This window comes from Thalassophryne amazonica, chromosome 13 (genome assembly GCF_902500255.1).
Source record: "Thalassophryne amazonica chromosome 13, fThaAma1.1, whole genome shotgun sequence".
In the NCBI taxonomy this organism is placed as follows: Eukaryota; Metazoa; Chordata; class Actinopteri; order Batrachoidiformes; family Batrachoididae; genus Thalassophryne; species Thalassophryne amazonica.
This window is the reverse complement of record NC_047115.1, coordinates 6,154,198-6,171,717: the sequence shown is the minus strand read 5'-3', so window position 1 is coordinate 6,171,717 and position 17,520 is coordinate 6,154,198. Positions and strand designations below refer to the sequence as shown.

Genomic DNA, 17,520 nt, shown 5'->3' with positions numbered 1-17,520 from the left:
TGGTGATATTGTGTATGTGGAAAAAGTTTTAGATCTTTGAGTTCATCTCATACAAAATGGGAGCAAAACCAAAAGTGTTGCGTTTATATTTTTGTTGAGCATACATACACATATACATATATACATATACATATATACGTATACACACACACACACAACCCCTGGCAATAATAATGGAATCACCGGCCTCGGAGGATGTTCATTCAGTTGTTTAATTTTGTAGGAAAAAAAGCAGATCACAGACATGACACAAAACTAAAGTCATTTCAAATGGCAACATTCTGGCTTTAAGAAACACTATAAGAAATCAAGAAAAAAAAATTGTGGCAGTCAGTAACAGTTACTTTTTTAGACCAAGCAGAGGGAAAAAAATATGGAATCACTCAATTCTGAGGAATAAATTATGGAATCACCCTATAAATTTTCATCCCCAAAACTAACACCTGCATCAAATCAGATCTGCTCGTTAGTCTGCGTCTAAAAAGGAGTGATCACACCTTGGAGAGCTGTTGCACCAAGTGGACTGACATGAATCATGGCTCCAACACGAGAGATGTCAACTGAAACAAAGGAGAGGATTATCAAACTCTTAAAAGAGGGTAAATCATCACGCAATGTTGCAAAAGATGTTGGTTGTTCACAGTCAGCTGTGTCTAAACTCTGGACCAAATACAAACAACATGGGAAGGTTGTTAAAGGCAAACATACTGGTAGACCAAGGAAGACATCGAAGCGTCAACACAGAAAACTTAAAGCAATATGTCTCAAAAATCGAAAATGCACAACAAAACAAATGAGGAACGAATGGGAGGAAACTGGAGTCAACGTCTGTGACCGAACTGTAAGAAACCGCCTAAAGGAAATGGGATTTACATACAGAAAAGCTAAACGAAAGCCATCAACACCTAAACAGAAAAAAACAAGGTTACAGTGGGCTAAGGAAAAGCAATCGTGGACTGTGGATGACTGGATGAAAGTCATATTCAGTGATGAATCTCGAATTTGCATTGGGCAAGGTGATGATGCTGGAACTTTTGTTTGGTGCCGTTCCAATGAGATTTATAAAGATGACTGCCTGAAGAGAACATGTAAATTTCCACAGTCATTGATGATATGGGGCTGCATGTCAGGTAAAGGCACTAGGGAGATGGCTGTCATTACATCATCAATAAATGCACAAGTTTATGTTGATATTTTGGACACTTTTCTTATCCCATCAATTGAAAGGATGTTTGGGGATGATGAAATTATTTTTCAAGATGATAATGCATCTTGCCATAGAGCAAAAACTGTGAAAACATTCCTTGCAAAAAGACACATAGGGTCAATGTCATGGCCTGCAAATAGTCCAGATCTTAATCCAATTGAAAATCTTTGGGGGAAGTTAAAGAAAATGGTCCATGACAAGGCTCCAACCTGCAAAGCTGATCTGGCAACAGCAATCAGAGAAAGTTGGAGCCAGATTGATGAAGAGTAGTGTTTGTCACTCATTAAGTCCATGCCTCAGAGACTGCAAGCTGTTATAAAAGCCAGAGGTGGTGCAACAAAATACTAGTGATGTGTTGGAGCATTCTTTTGTTTTTCATGATTCCATAATTTTTTCTTCAGAATTGAGTGATTCCATATTTTTTTTCCCCTCTGCTTGGTCTAAAAAAGTAACCATTACTGACTGCCACAATTTTTTTTCCTGATTTCTTATAGTGTTTCTTAAAGCCAGAAAGTTGCCATTTGAAATGACTTTAGTTTTGTGTCATGTCTGTGATCTGCTTTTTTTTCTACAAAATTAAACAACTGAATGAACATCCTCCGAGGCCGGTGATTCCATAATTTTTGCCAGGGGTTTTGTGTGTATATATATACACACACACACACACACACACACACGTACATATATCCCCCTCATTTTTTCTCAGCAGATTTGCACTGATCTCAAAAAAGACCCAGGCAATTGGCAAAAAAGCGGAAATCTACCAAAAAGTAGAAATTTTTCATCCATGTTACTGTGCAATTTCCACTGTCAAATGTGAAATATCCACAGTTTTGTACTCACTTTTAGATATACTTTTTTCTGCTACGTACTAATTTTTTTTAACTTACGCTTTGTACATACCTTTTTTTATTCTGTTAAATTTTACGTTCATTTTCTTTTTCTTCCTAGACCTTGTAAGTCTGCATGTTGTTTATTTATAGGTTTATACTTGCACTGAAAAGGCTTGTATCTTACTTTTTGTTGTACTGAAAATAAGTGGCTCATGATTTTTAATGTCCACACAAACGTAAAACGTTAGGTGAACCACCATGCAGTCACCAAAAACACGATTTAATACACACCCGGACCGAGGTTAGGCTGTTAGCATAGCTGGTTTGGACATGAAGAGAGGGGTGTGTTCAGGCATCTTTCCACTGCCACTTTGGAAAATACAGTCATCAATATTCAATTTAGTCAAACTGATAAGTTAATTAAGATCTGACATTTTATTTGAAAGAGTATGATGCTGATTTCAGGCTCAGCTAATTTTCTGATTAACAAACTGATCATTATTAGAAGGTGACATGCTGTTTTTTTTCAGTTTCCTTTAGATAAAATTGCTGTTTTATTAAAATGTACCTGCATTCACATTCATCAACAGCATGTTGCCCTGAAACATTAAATCTCATTTAAAAGTCTGTGGCTCCCTGTCAGTTAAAAAAATAAAACCACACAGATCGTGATGGATGAACTCATTTCAGCAGTTTAGTGCAAAAAAACAAACGAACCCAAAACCAGAAAAAAAAACCTACCAACAAGACGTTTTCCTGATTGAAACTGTTAGTTATTCAAAGTCAGATGTCTCAGAAGGACATCAACAAATAATATGTCAAACTGGAGGAATTTAAAAAGAGCGCACTGACAGGAAAATCAATCACACCGGAAAAGGGATCAAAGGCGTTTCAGACTTTCTGCAATGAAAGAAAATAATATTTTACAAAAGACAATAAAAAAGTTACCTTTTTTATTTTTTTGGATCACTCTTTTTTAGGGTCATCTATTAAAATCTTAAAAATGTCATAATGAGTGAGAGCAGACCTGCAGCACAGAAATTTTAATAACATGCACAACCTGCACGTGTGATGATCAGAGTGAGACAGCGAGCCCCGCATTTTATTAACAGCCTTTTTTTTAAAACCGCGCACTGGTGATCTGATCCCTTTATTCATTTTGAGCACCGGTTATGAGCTGCAGAGTTCCTGTGACTACACAGTCACTTTATTCATACTTATTGAAATTTAATTCATTTCATTCATCTTGTCGTTTCTTATCAATACTCTGCAATAGTTGAATTTTCTTTTTCTTTACATTTTAAAATGTCCTCATTATTGGTCATTAGTTGGTCTGTCTGAAGTAAACCTGTTTCACGCTGAAAGCTGTGATAATTATGCGTGTTTGCTCACCGTGAGCTCAGAATTCATTTGCTGGAAACAACCTTTCGGTGAGGGATTAGTTTCAAAGACACACTGACGAAGCCCGCCAGCAGGAAGAGGCCCGCTGAGGCCCGCGTTCTTACGGATTAACAACTTTATGAATCCTGGGCTAAGAATATTTGCAGAGAAGTGGTCGCCACACTGACCTTTGGAGCTGAGCAGCGTGGGTGAGCTCTGCAGAAAGCCTCCAATCTTCTGCAGTGTCCCTTCCTTTCGGCTGCAGGTTTGACCCACTGAGTCGTGACTGCTGGCGGAGGGAGAGCTCTAATCACAGAAAACGGTGAACCGTGGTTAGACTGTTACCATGGACACTCTAAACACTGGGTTTTCCACTGTGTGTGTGTCAGAAGTCAGCAGGAATGACAATTTATAATTTGTGTCGGTGAATAAGGTGCAGCAGGGTCCAGTTGTGAAGAAACTGAGGGAATAACATTCATACACGTTTTATATGGCAAATCAATGTGGCACTTTCCTCATTTGCACATAATGATGATAACAACAATAATAAAATATTTACAGTTTGGACTGCTGTACGCCTTATCCAGGCTTCTTAATTACAATTTACAGACAGCATGATCTCTGTATAGTCAGTAAGATGTACTTGATTACTGCGGGTTCTCTCTGTATGTTACCTCGTCCTGGTGTGGCGTCTGTTTCCGCACCAGTCTGATATTCCTTCTGTTCTCTGCCTCCACGTCTTCCTGTGGACACATGAGGGAGTCACACAAATCAGGTGTTAAAAACATGACTCATTAATACCAGAGGGAAATGAGTAGAAAGGTTATGAGGAGGCACGCAGACCAAAAAGATAAATGGTTTGACAATGAGAGGACAAGATGGAAACAGCCAACTATACAAAGGATCCATGGGGGGACACTGGGCTGAGTGCACGTACCAGGTGGTCAATCCTACTTTGACCACTTTATTAAGCCTCCAGCGGCAAAAACAACTTCCAATTAACCTGTCGGGGGCAGTTGACAAGCTCAACTGCTACCCATCAAAACAAATTGCCTGAGTTTCTCAGAAACACCCACTTAATGTTGAATTTTCACTTCTCCAGTGAAGACGACAGAGACGTGATCAGCCCTGTGTAGAACACCTTTCACGAAGGTCCATCAAAGAAAATCAATGATGTTTCTCTCAACTTCTGCTGAAAATGCCTTTGAAATGAGAATCTTTGTGACTCATGAGGCACATCACCAAATTAATTACCAGCTTTAATTTTACTATTGTACATGTGAAGCCACTGAATCTCAGTGAGCCTGAAAAAATGGCAAAGGGCAGATAAGCAACAAGGACAAATTCTATTGATCAGTTTTATGTAATGGGAAAATTATTTTGTTACCATGGATTTTAAAAACTCCCTGAAAAAGTGTCCAGATGTGACCACTGCTGACATTTGGCCAACTGCCACCACGAACAAGGCCAGACTTCCAGCATCCTACTGTTACAGCGACCCTACGACATGTGGATCATCATTTCTGAAGACAGCAATGTGTATTCAACAGGCTGTTGGTAAACAAGGTAAGTGATATGAGATAGCCAGCTGGGAAATATCCTTCCAGCATGTTCTGGGTCTTCCCTGGGGCCTTCTTCCAGTTGGATGTGGTTGGAAGACCTCCCAAGGGATATGACCAGGTGCCCACCAGATGCCCAAACCATCTCAGCTGCCTCCTTTGTTATGTGGAGAAGGAGCGGCTCTACTCAGAGTCCCTCCTAGATAATCAAGCTTCTCAGTTTGTCCAGGAGTGTAAATCCCATCATTTTTGCCACTTGTATCCACAATCTTGTTCTTTCAGTCATTACCCAAACTTCATGACCATAGGTGAGGACAAGAGTGCAATTCTTCCTGGTAAACTGAGTGTCTTCCCTCCTGGCTCAACTCTTTCTTAAGTAAGGACATGCTGCGCTGCTCTCGGGGAGTTGGAGAAGGAAAAGGCCAACACGAGCTGTCTGCAATTACATGATTTACATTCTAGGTCAGGTTCAACCTTTTCGCCAAGTTTCACAAAAATCATTTATTCTCTGAATTTTGATCACAATTCAATTAAACAGCTGTGGACAAACATTTCACAGCAGTAATCTACAAACTATTTAACAGTAAATATATATTCTCAACATGGCTAAATTACATATTGCAGCAAAAAACAATCTTTCTTCATCTTCAAAGCCCCAGTGAACAGTGGTGCTGCTGACAGGGCTATAAAACAAGACTTACACACACACACACACACACACACACACTTAGATGGATTTTTCTGGGACAGTTAGGATGGGGCGGTGGGCGACTACATCTTCATCAATAAATCATTCAGAGCTCTTCTGCTCAACAAACGTTTCTGGCTGAGACAGATGACACTGTGAGAGCGAACGGAAAACGAGTGGGACGAACGAGTTTCAACAACACAAAGGTGCAAAGAGAAAAATGAGATGGCACAGACGAAAAGACGAGAGTGACAGTTGAATCAGTTTATTTTCTGGGATTCTTCTTTATGCGATAAGCTGCATAATGCGCGATCAAAAGTGAAACAAGCAGAGCGCTGATAGCCAGAGTTAGTTTTTCTATTCAACGCCGGGTTACTGCCTGCAGATAAGATGTGGCTTCACTGTCAGACACAGACAGCACAAACAGCTTCTTTGGGACTTTATGGTTCTATATTCATTACCCGATCGTTTCTCTGCACCTTGGGGACAACTTGGCACTGTGCAAATAAACTGAATGTGCACTATGAGGATGACCTGGTTGCTTCAGCTTACAATTGTGTCCATGGACCAAGAAGGTTTTAGTACCACTTAAGGGCACTAAACAATATTTTCAATCCAGTCTCAGTATACCATGGACTACACAAAAATGTATGGTGGCCATCCCAGGGTGGCAGTTATAGCTGGGTCAATGAAAGGGTTAAAACTTAAAAGGGTTCAATCGTATTAAAAAGTAAAGGGGAAACCGGGGCATGGTGAATCAGTAGCTACGTATATCTGCAAAACTACATATACAGGTGCTGGTCATATTATTAGAATATCATGAAAAAGTTGATTTATTTCAGTAATTCCATTCAAAAAGTGAAACTTTTATAATGTATACATTCATTCCACACAGACTGATATATTTCAAGTGTTTATTATTTTGTTTTGTTTAATTTTGATTAATATAACTGACAACTAATGAAAATCCCAAATTCAGTATCTCAGAAAATTAGTATATTGTGAAAAGGCTGAATATTGAAGACACTTGGTGTCAGACTCTAATCAGCTAATTAACTCCAAACACCTGCAAAGGCCTTAACTGGTCTCTCAGTCTAGTTCTGTAGGCTACACAATCATGGGGAAGACTGCTGACTTGACGTCTTGCCTGGTCTAAAGACAAAAAGGACTGGACTGCTGCTGAGTGGTCCAAAATTATGTTCTCTGATGAAAGTAAATTTTGCATTTCCTTTGGAAATCAAGGTGCCAGAGTCTGGCAGAAGAGAGGAGAGGCACAGAATCCACGTTGCTTGAGGTCCAGTGTAAAGTTTCCACAGTCAGTGATGGTTTGGGTGCCATGCTATCTGCTGGTGTTGGTCCACTGTGTTTTCTGAGGTCCAAAGTCAACGCAGCCGTCTACCAGGAAGTTGTAGAGCACTTCATGCTTCCTGCTGCTGACCAACTTTATGGAGATGCAGATTTCATTTGCCAACAGGACTTGGCACCTGTACGCAGTGCCAAAGCTATCAGTACCTGGTTTAAGGACCATGGTATCCCTGTTCTTAATTGGCCAGCAAACTTGTCTGACCTTAACCCCATAGAAAATCTATGGGGTATTGTGAAGAGGAAGATGCAACATGGCAGACCCAACAATGCAGAAGAGCTGAATGCCACTATCAGAGCAACCTGGGCTCTCATACCACCTGAGCAGTGTCACAGCCTGATTGACTCCATGCCACGCAGCATTGCTGCAGGAATTCAGGCAAAAGGAGCCACAACTACATACTGAGTGTTGTACATGTTCGTACTTTTCATGTTCATACTTTCAGTTGGCCAACATTTCTAAAAATCCTTTTTTTTGTATTGATCTTAATATTCTAATTTCTGAGATACTGAATTTGGGATTTTCATTAGTTGTCAGTTATAATTATCAAAATTAAAAGAAATAGACACTTGAAATCTATCAGTAGTTTACTTTTTGAATGGAATTACTGAATAAAAAAAAAAAAAACTTTCTCATGATATTCTAATGATATGACCAGCACCTGTATATTTGCAGGAATTATGCCATATTTTTATGCATAAAGACATCCCCCTTATAAATTAGTGTTTTGTTTTTGGATACATTAAGGGTAAAACTAAGTGGACACTCACACATTACATAGCTGGTTTGCTGGATTATAGTTTGTATATGCATCAGCATATATTTAATCATTTTGAAGAAATCTTTATAATCATGTGTTTTTTCATTATATTCTAAGTTGATTCAGTGTGCCCCATGAATTAGTGTCCAGGGCACAGCGAATCAAAAATTTTAAAATCGATTTTAAACATCTGTAAATTACACTTGGGGAGAAATAAATAACACAGCCCTATACACAATAACTTGCTGTATTAAATCCACAATAGAATGACCTAAACCTGTGCGTAATGTGTTTATGCTGCCACAAAACAACATTTCTGATCACTGTGCCCGGTTTCCCCTACCACATTATTTGCCTGATTGTAGTGTTTCCAAACTGTACCTTTTTGAAATCTTTATGCTCAGACAAATAATGTGGTACACTTTACTATATGATTGGAGCACTTTAAATTTTGACACCCTGTGTTATTCTTTACTGATCCCTAACTGGCTATAGCTACCACCCTGGGATGGCCACCATACAGTTTTGTGTAGGTCATGTTATACTCACGCTGGGTTGTAAGTGTTGCTTAGTCTCCTTAAGCGATACTGATTAGGTCATAATTAGCTTCAACTCATGAACTAGTATGTCTGTTTCAATCCTGTCTGGATATTATCGACAAAAGCAGATGGCTATTTCAGTGGTCTGATTGTGTTTTCTTGCTATTAAAATGGAGATTTCTGTTGCCACTGTTGCTAATGTGCTTGCTCATGGGGCAGCTAAGGTCCAGAGCTTAGTCTTATAGAACCAAATAAAGACAAGGCTGCACAAGAGGGTCTTAAGTTTCTTTTTAAGCTGTTTCCACAGTGTTCACTAACCTCTGGCTTTACAGGGAGACATCTTCACAGCTTGAGGACCACAACCTTGAATGCTCAGTCCTCTTTGGTTTTCAGTCTAGACTGAGGAACCACCAGCAGGGGGGAGGCATTTGGCTCTGAAATTGGTTGTCAGTTATCTGTATTGTATCATATATTTACTTTCTTTGGCTCTAACACACAAGATGTCGTGGAATTTCCGTAGTGCTGCACGGCATTTCTGCCAAAATCAGAAACAAAGTTCCACAAAAACATCAAGAATTTTGTGTTAAGATTTTTTTTGTTTTGTTGTTTGATTCAATGAAACCTCTCGTAGTTGTACTGCAATAAATTATTGATCACCAGATGGCGCTACTGGGTTGTGTTGTAGGCCCGCAGAGTGTTGGAACACTGTTGTGCAGAAATGTGCTGTAGCTGTGGCCACAACTTTAAAACTAACTTGCTGACATTTGAAATGGTCATTACATTGTAGCGAACAAATCAACCAGTCAGGACTTTTTTTTTTTTTTAAGATTCGTATATTAGCTTCAATTTGCAGCGGAAAGAGCAAGAAGTGTTTTGACAGTATTAAGTGCTGCTATAAAAATTCAGACACAAGTTTGCCATTCAGCTGCAGCGTCATTATGTAAGAAGTTGAATCAAGGAAAGGGAAACCATTATCCAAAACGATGTCTGTGTTTTTTAATCAAATTGTTGTTCTGTAATTCCGAAGTAAGTGACGTTCTAAGACTAACATTTTGCAGCAGTGGAACCCAGCCTGCCAGTGTCTTCTTTTGGGAGGGTTTGTTACGACAATGAAATAAAGAAACAAGCACCAGGATAAAAAAATAAAATAAAATTATGACTCATCACCGACTCTTTGTCTGGGATCAGGAGGAAAGAATTTACTTCCTCAGCAGCTTCTATTCTATTTCTCATTTCATGCAATTTCCTGTACATGCCACAAAATTCCCCCAGGATGGAACAAAACTCCTTTTTACTGATTAAAAACCTAATGCGGCCCACAAGTCTTGTCCCAGTGACCTCCAAAATAATGTTTTGACTTTTTATCCTTCTGTGTCTTCAGTGTTTTTTTTTGGTTTAGCTGTTTCTGGCTAAAACAAATGCTGCACAGCACAGAGGCACTGAGACACACACATAAAAATCATCATACAACAGATCAAATCTGTATTAATGTACCTCATTCAGTTTTGTTGTGGTCTAATGCCTTTTGGATGTGATCTAATGAGTCTCGGGTTAGCGTCATTTATAGCAGACGACGTGGTGCTCAGACAGACAGTTGAACAATTTATCACCAATTTATTACCAGTCTCGCTTTGTGGGCAGTGCTCACTCAAGTGTCACTGACTCTTATCTGAAACACATGGAAAACAGACTCTGCTTTGGGGAGGTGACGGTCTCGTGGTTAAAACTGGTTCAAATCCCAGCCTGACCAGAAAATCACTAAGGGCCCTTGGGCAAGGTCCTTAATCCCCTAGTTGCTCCCGGTGTGTAGTGAGTACGTTGTATGGCAGCACCCTGACATTGGGGTGAATGTGAGGCATTATTGTAAAGCACTTTGAGCACCCTGACATTGGGGTGAATATGAGGCATTATTGTAAAGCGCTTTGAGCACCCTGACGCAGATGGAAAAGCGCAATATAAATGCAGTCCATTTACTAACACGGGATTCCTACAGTGGCTGTAATACTTCCATGTCTTGGAGGATGTGCACAAACAACTCTTGGACGTCACCTTAAAACGAGTCATTCCCTTAGTTTGGAGCACTAATCGGATTGTGTGCTTCATAGAATGGAAAAATACTGAACGGTCCAACAAACAATCTGTAAAAACACTGATTTATTGTGTGTGTGTGTGTGTGTGTGTGTGTGTGTGTGTGTGTGTGTGTGTGTGTGTGTGTGTGTGTGTGTGTGTGTGTGTGTGTGTGTGTGTGTGTGTGTGTGGGAGGCAGATCACATCTGTAAGAGCTCAGCACAGCAGATACAGAAGGATGGATGAACATCATGTCTTTCTCTGTGAAGGTTCATTCCTATTGCCAGCCTGTGACAACATAACTGGAGGTAAAACAAGCTGTTCAAGGGTAAAAGCTCATTGGAGCTGAAGGTAAGTGTGCTCATCATCCACTTAACCTGACCTACATCTGCTGTCTGATGTTCTTCAGACTCTCGCTCAGCAGCTCCACACACAGGATCATTTACCAAACACTGAGGCTGGATTTTAATTCTCCATCTGCACGGTCGTTCTCTTTTATAGCAGTACAGATGTTCAGGTGTCCACTGGGTGGCAATGTAACATTTACATACTGCAATAATGTTTGGAGAGTGCAGTTTCACTTGCCCCTACAGTATAAAGCATCTACACAACAACAACTGGAAAATAAATGTGAAAACATGTGGTTTCGCTCCTCTGTAGTCACAACAGTTTGTACATCTCTCCAGTGTTGCTTTTTATGGGATTTACTTTTTTGTTTTCGCAGTTCTAACCCATTCAACATCCAATTATCCAAATATGTCTGGGCAATAGGACCAATACCCCAGATCCCGATATAAGTCATGTCATAACCCGACAAAGATATGGTACATTTTCTGAAGAGCTAATAGTAAATATGACCATATGGAAAGGCCTACTTTTTTTTATTACATTTTAAATTATATACTCAAACACAAAAGGTGTTCAACCATGTGTGATCATTTTTCTCCTGTTATTTGGAACTGTTGAGCAATGATTTAATTAAGCATGTTAAAAAAATATACTGATATACTATCAAACCAACTGCAGGTCACCCGTTACTTTGAATATAACTTCAGCTTTGACTTCATATCACTGGAATGAAATCCAAATAGAAAATAAAAATGGCATAATACACAATTCAAGAACAGCATACATCATCCTGTTTGTATTATAAAACAACAACAGTCATCTTCAGTCAAACACACCAAGAAATCAGTGGTTGCTGGGTGAAGAAGAGACAAAATGACATCAAGATGAGGATGATGGTGATGAAAGTGAAGATGAATGTTTCTAAAACTGCTCCTAAACTTCGAAGGAAGATGAAACAGTGATGGAATTTATTAAAAGAAAACAAGTACCTCTTGTGCTGTTTGCCCTTTACGCCTCCTAAAAATGTAGGTCTACAGAAAAGACACAACTTGGTTATGGACTGTAGTTTAGGAGTGTTATGTGAAATAACCAGTGTGGAGATGACATCATGGCACAAACCATCTTACAAATAAGACAGAACATTAAAACTGATTTTTTGAAACAGTGACCAATGTAATTTAAGCTTTTCTAACACTTTTAAGTATTTATAACAATGAAAAACTGTTGCTATTAGACAGAAAGCTTTGAGTATTAAAGATAAAAACGTTTCTTTCATGTCAGTGTACAATAGTCCACATGTGTAGTATGAGTTGCAGGTCAGTAATCTGAGTGAGCAAATAAGTGAGGCAATTGGTGAGTGTATGTGCATTCTTTCAGACGTCGCTCACTCACTCACTTTCAACCGTTTATCTGGGATCGGGTCACGGGGGCAACAGCTCCAGCAGGAGACCTCAGACTTCCCTTTCCCAGGCCACATTGACCACCTCTGACTGGGGGATTCCGAGATGTTCCCAGGTCAGTGTGGAGATATAATCTTTCCACCTAGTCCTGGGTCTTGGAACACCTCCCTAAGGAGGCCCCCAGGGTCATCCTTACCAGATGGCCAAACCACCTCAGCTGGCTTCTTTCAACCTGAAGGAGCAGCGGCTCTACTCAGAGCTCCCCCCAGACGACTGAGCTTCTCATATGACTGAGCTTCTCACCTCGTCTCTAAGGGAGACACCAGCCACCATCCTAAGGAGGGCCCATTTCGGCTGCTTGGACCCGCAACCTAGTTCTTTTGGTCATGACCAAACAATCATGACCACAGGAACGAAGACTGACCAGTAGATTAGGAGCTTCGCTTTTTTCGTCACAACAGTACGGTAGAGCGAATGCAACACCGCCCCTGCTGTGCCGATTCTCCCCAAGGTACTTGAACTCCTTCACTTTGGGCAAGACCACATTCCTTACCCGGAGTAGGCAATCCATTGGTTTCCTGCTGAGAACCATGGCCTCAAATTTAGAGGTGCTGATCCTCATCCCAGCCGCTTCACACTCGGCTGAATTGATCCAGTGAGTGTTGGAGGTCACCGGCCAATGAAGCCAACAGGATCACATCATCTGCAAAAAGCAGTGATGAGACCCTCCTCCCCCCGACTACGCCTTGATATCCTGTCCACGAATATCACAAACAAGATTGTGACAAGGCGCAGCACTGGCAGAGGCCAACCTCCACCAGAAATGAGTCAGACTTACGGCCGAGCACCCAACATGATGACTGCAAAACGAAGAATGCTTAACTTTTGATCAATACAGATACTCCGTAATGCTCAAATATTGACTCTTATTTTAAAAGTACCTATTATGAATAGATATATGCTGGTGCCATTAAAATGCCATTCCAGCATTCCGTCAGCGCTGCTGAAATGCAGTTTTTGCATTCCATTGGCGCTGATAACATGCAGTTATGACAGTAACATGTAAGCAAATAAATAAATAAAAAATAAGGCAACAATTGATTACACTATGTAACAATTTTTGTTCATGGCTTCTAAGTGTTATATATTTCAACTGCTTATGTCTAAAGTCTATGGAAAAATGACTACATTCAGCACAAACTTTGATTTTATTTTATTTTTTACATTCTAGAAAGCTCTAAAAGTTTCTTGAAATGTCTAGATAATTCTGGAAACTTCTAGAAAATTCTGGACAGTTCTAGCAGTTAAAGAATATTCTAGAAGACTACTCAGTAGTAGTGAAGGCAAATCGAGAATATTCTTGAAAACAGACAATTTCAAAATATCATTGTCATGATCACAGAAGCAAAGTTTCTGTGGAATAACAGCTATTTTCTATTTATTTAAGGCATAACAGGTTAGGAAAACACACTGTGTACCCAGAAACAAAACAAAAATAAAAATTTGTTACATAGTATTATCACAAATAGCTGTTGATTAATCGCTGCAGCTGTCTTAATACTTCCTGTCTCTTCTCCTTTAAGTTGCACTACTAAATGTGACTAAAATTCTTTCATCTTTGACTCGGTGAGAGATCTCGTCCACACAAAAACAAAGCAAGGTTAAAAAAAAAAAATTGTGGTGGAGGTAATAAATAAAAACCCAACAAGTTAGACAGAGATGGATGTGTTGTCAGACCAAAGTCGTGGAGAATGTAAACGTGTGAGTGCAGCTGAAGGCTGAGAGGACCTCTGCATCCTGATGTCCTCTCCCTGTGTCCCTGACCCGTCTCAGGTTCTACTGTGACCCGTCCAATTAATCAGAGCTGAACATGCTCCTGCTCTCCGCTGGATCAAGGATAGGCCAAGATCCCGCTGACAGCCAGACGGGTTCCGACAGAAAGATTGAGCGAACGGATGAGAGATGTTCCATGCGGGTCAAACACACATGATGTCCAGCAGCTTGTGGACACCATGATTTACATCAAGTGCATTTAAGCTGACAACTTAAAGCAATACGGCACAATCGTCGCTGTCTCAGAAGACTAAAGTGTGGCGCTTCATTTTTATAGCCGTCAGGGCTGACACGGCAATCGATGCAGGAGACGCACAGAAGAGTCCATCTGTCCACTTTACTGCTCTGTAATGATACTTTCAGCTTGATGTCAACTAGTCACCAAACACGTGATTCTGGCACACCGTCCGACACACTGCAGCATTAGCCGTGCCTGGTTAAACACACCACCATCTTTGTGAGACTTCCTTAAACACACACACACACACACACACACACACACACACACACACACACACACACACACACACACACACACACACACACACACACACACACACACACACACACACACACACCTGCAACTGGAAGGATCACACGAGCAAGGAGGGGCCTTAAAGTTACAGTCACATGGGACAACCAGACAGCTCTGGAGTGCAATAAGATGAAATCTGGACATGAGACGATAATCTAGTTTTTCAGTCCGAGAAACAGCAGAGAAGAAACTGATGGACACTTAAAAGGACAAGCCTGTTTCTATACAGCCGCGGGTTTGTAGTTGTGCACAACGCAGAATAGATCTGGCGAATACAGCAGCAATAATAATAATAAATGTGTGATTCACCAGCATTAAAGTTGCACTGTGGTATAACTCATGGGACCTCCCAAAATAGTTAAAAAAACAAAAACAAAAGCAACAAAAAAACCTGTGACTTATAAATGATTTGGATCTCAGCCCTGTTGATTTCCGATGAGTCCCACCTCCTTTTCTCTGTTCTGTATTAGCGCTGATCAGAAGGAGTTATAACGTGATGTTCTCGTCTTGGTGCTCCTTTATGCTCCTCATCACAATGCTTTTATTTGACATTTACTCCAATGCAGACACGTTTGTCTGAGACAGAAAGCGGAGAACATTCTCTCTCCAAGGTGCTGAAAACAGATGGTGACAGATGAAGAGCGATGCAGCAGCTGAACTACACCTGACCCTGTGTTCCTCTCAATGGGACACTGCGTCTCATGATGTCTCCCTCACTGCTGCTTGTGTCTTTGTATTTTATTCATATGTGCATTTTTACGGCGCACCATGTGTGGCTTCTCTGCTGTATGCACATGTGACTTTATCACCATTTCTGTTTCTCACATCTTTAAGAGTCAGAAAATGTTCACATATTTCCTGAAACGTGCAAAACAATTTCTGGACTTCTTCAGTTTTCCTATTTTCAAAACCATTAAAGTTGGAATTTCCACTTGGAAACCGAGAATTACAGAGTTGGTATGTCTTTAGTAGCTTATTCTGAGGCATAAAATGGCAAATAAGATGACCGAAGACAACAATAGTCCACATAACTCCGTTAGCATTTTCACAGGCGGCGCGGCGCCACAACTGGTTCGTGTGGTGTTGTGTTGGGAAGTTTCCTCCACCGTAAAACGTGCCAAATCAACATGTGGATCCAAATTAGACAAACTGGACACAGTTTGTCTGATCAAGCAGACACAGAGAAGCCAAAAGAAAGTACTTAGCATTTGCACAACTGTTACTGCTGACAAGGGATAGAGAAGGCGCTCAGACTTTTTTTTTTTTGCCTTTATCCCAATTTGACATCACGACCTACATGTTTGTTTGGTAAAAATAATAACCCCTAGAGCCTTATTCATTTTCATATTGTTTCCCTAAAACTAACTGATCTGAGTTTTAAGCAAGTACCCCAAACAGACCCAGTTATACCCGAGGTGAAAGATTGCCAAATAGATAAACAATAATTTAAAAAACTGCTCCACATTACACTTTAGTTGCACAGAAGTTACATTACATCAACATATTTTTATATAGCTCATCTGTTCCACTTAGCGCAGCATTGTAATAAAACTAAGGTACAGATTAATACTGATAAAATGTTTTAGTTGTTAAAACTACTACAATACAACAACTACTATTAGTGGTAGTTGTCATATAGTAGAAGCAGTATATGCAAAAAAAAAATGTCTCCATTAGTGCAACTTTACTATAAGGGTGTTTGAGGGGGGTAATGGGTTCTCTTTCCATCTAGCTACACCCCTGGCCTGCACATCGAGCAAGAAGAAAGGAGAACTTGTGTATTTACAGTAGTGTTCAGAATAATAGTAGTGCTACGTGACTAGGGAAGGGGGAGCAAGCAGAAAGTGTAGGTGACACGATATATACACACATATATACATATATATATACACACATATATACATATATATACATATACACGAGGTCTATTAGAAAAGTATCCGACCTTATTATTTTTTTCAAAAACCATATGGAAAGCAGGCTGACTGGGTGACTGTGAGGAGGAAGCGTAGCCCTAAACAGAAGCCCTGTGTACACCGCCAACCCGTTCACATCTCTAACCGTTTTTCCCCACTCGACGACACACCCGCCGAGGATCAAACTCTGGTTATTGGCGACTCTGTTTTCCGAAATGTGAAGTTAGCGACACCAGCAACCATAGTCAATTGTCTTCCGGGGGCCAGAGCAGGCGACATTGAAGGAAATTTGAAACTGCTGGCTAAGGCTAAGCGTAAATTTGGTAAGATTGTAATTCACGTCGGCAGTAATGACACCCGGTTACGCCAATCGGAGGTCACTAAAATTAACATTAAATCGGTGTGTAACTTTGCAAAAACAATGTCGGACTCTGTAGTTTTCTCTGGGCCCCTCCCCAATCAGACCGGGAGTGACATGTTTAGCCGCATGTTCTCCTTGAATTGCTGTCTGTCTGAGTGGTGTCCAAAAAATGAGGTGGGCTTCATAGATAATTGGCAAAGCTTCTGGGGAAAACCTGGTCTTGTTAGGAGAGACGGCATCCATCCCACTTTGGATGGAGCAGCTCTCATTTCTAGAAATCTGGCCAATTTTCTTAAATCCTCCAAACCGTGACTATCCAGGGTTGGGACCAGGAAGCAGAGTTGTAGTCTTACACACCTCTCTGCAGCTTCTCTCCCCCTGCCATCCCCTCATTACCCCATCCCCGTAGAGACGGTGCCTGCTCCAAGACTACCAATAACCAGCAAAAATCTATTTAAGCATAAAAATTCAAAAAGAAAAAATAATATAGCACCTTCAACTGCACCACAGACTAAAACAGTTAAATGTGGTCTATTAAACATTAGGTCTCTCTCTTCTAAGTCCCTGTTGGTAAATGATATAATAATTGATCAACATATTGATTTATTCTGCCTTACAGAAACCTGGTTACAGCAGGATGAATATGTTAGTTTAAATGAGTCAACACCCCCGAGTCACACTAACTGTCAGAATGCTCGTAGCACGGGCCGGGGCGGAGGATTAGCAGCAAT

At 40.4% G+C, this 17,520-nt stretch overlaps 1 protein-coding gene and 1 long non-coding RNA gene across 2 annotated transcripts in view; one reads left to right on the top strand and one right to left on the bottom strand.

The window, feature by feature from the left end:
- The window catches only part of kif20ba (kinesin family member 20Ba), a 128,385-nt gene that overhangs the window by 32,186 nt on the left and 78,679 nt on the right, over positions 1-17,520 (bottom strand). The window contains exons 29-31 of the mRNA XM_034185056.1: positions 11,734-11,775; positions 4,095-4,163; positions 3,609-3,726 (exon numbers count right to left, since the gene is read on the bottom strand). Coding sequence (XP_034040947.1) covers positions 3,609-3,726; positions 4,095-4,163; positions 11,734-11,775 — 229 coding nt within the window. The remainder of the gene's footprint in view (positions 1-3,608; positions 3,727-4,094; positions 4,164-11,733; positions 11,776-17,520) is intronic.
- On the top strand, positions 6,221-17,120 carry LOC117523504. Its single transcript, XR_004564521.1, has 3 exons — positions 6,221-6,334; positions 12,103-12,107; positions 17,110-17,120. It is a non-coding gene; the product is annotated as an uncharacterized LOC117523504 (long non-coding RNA).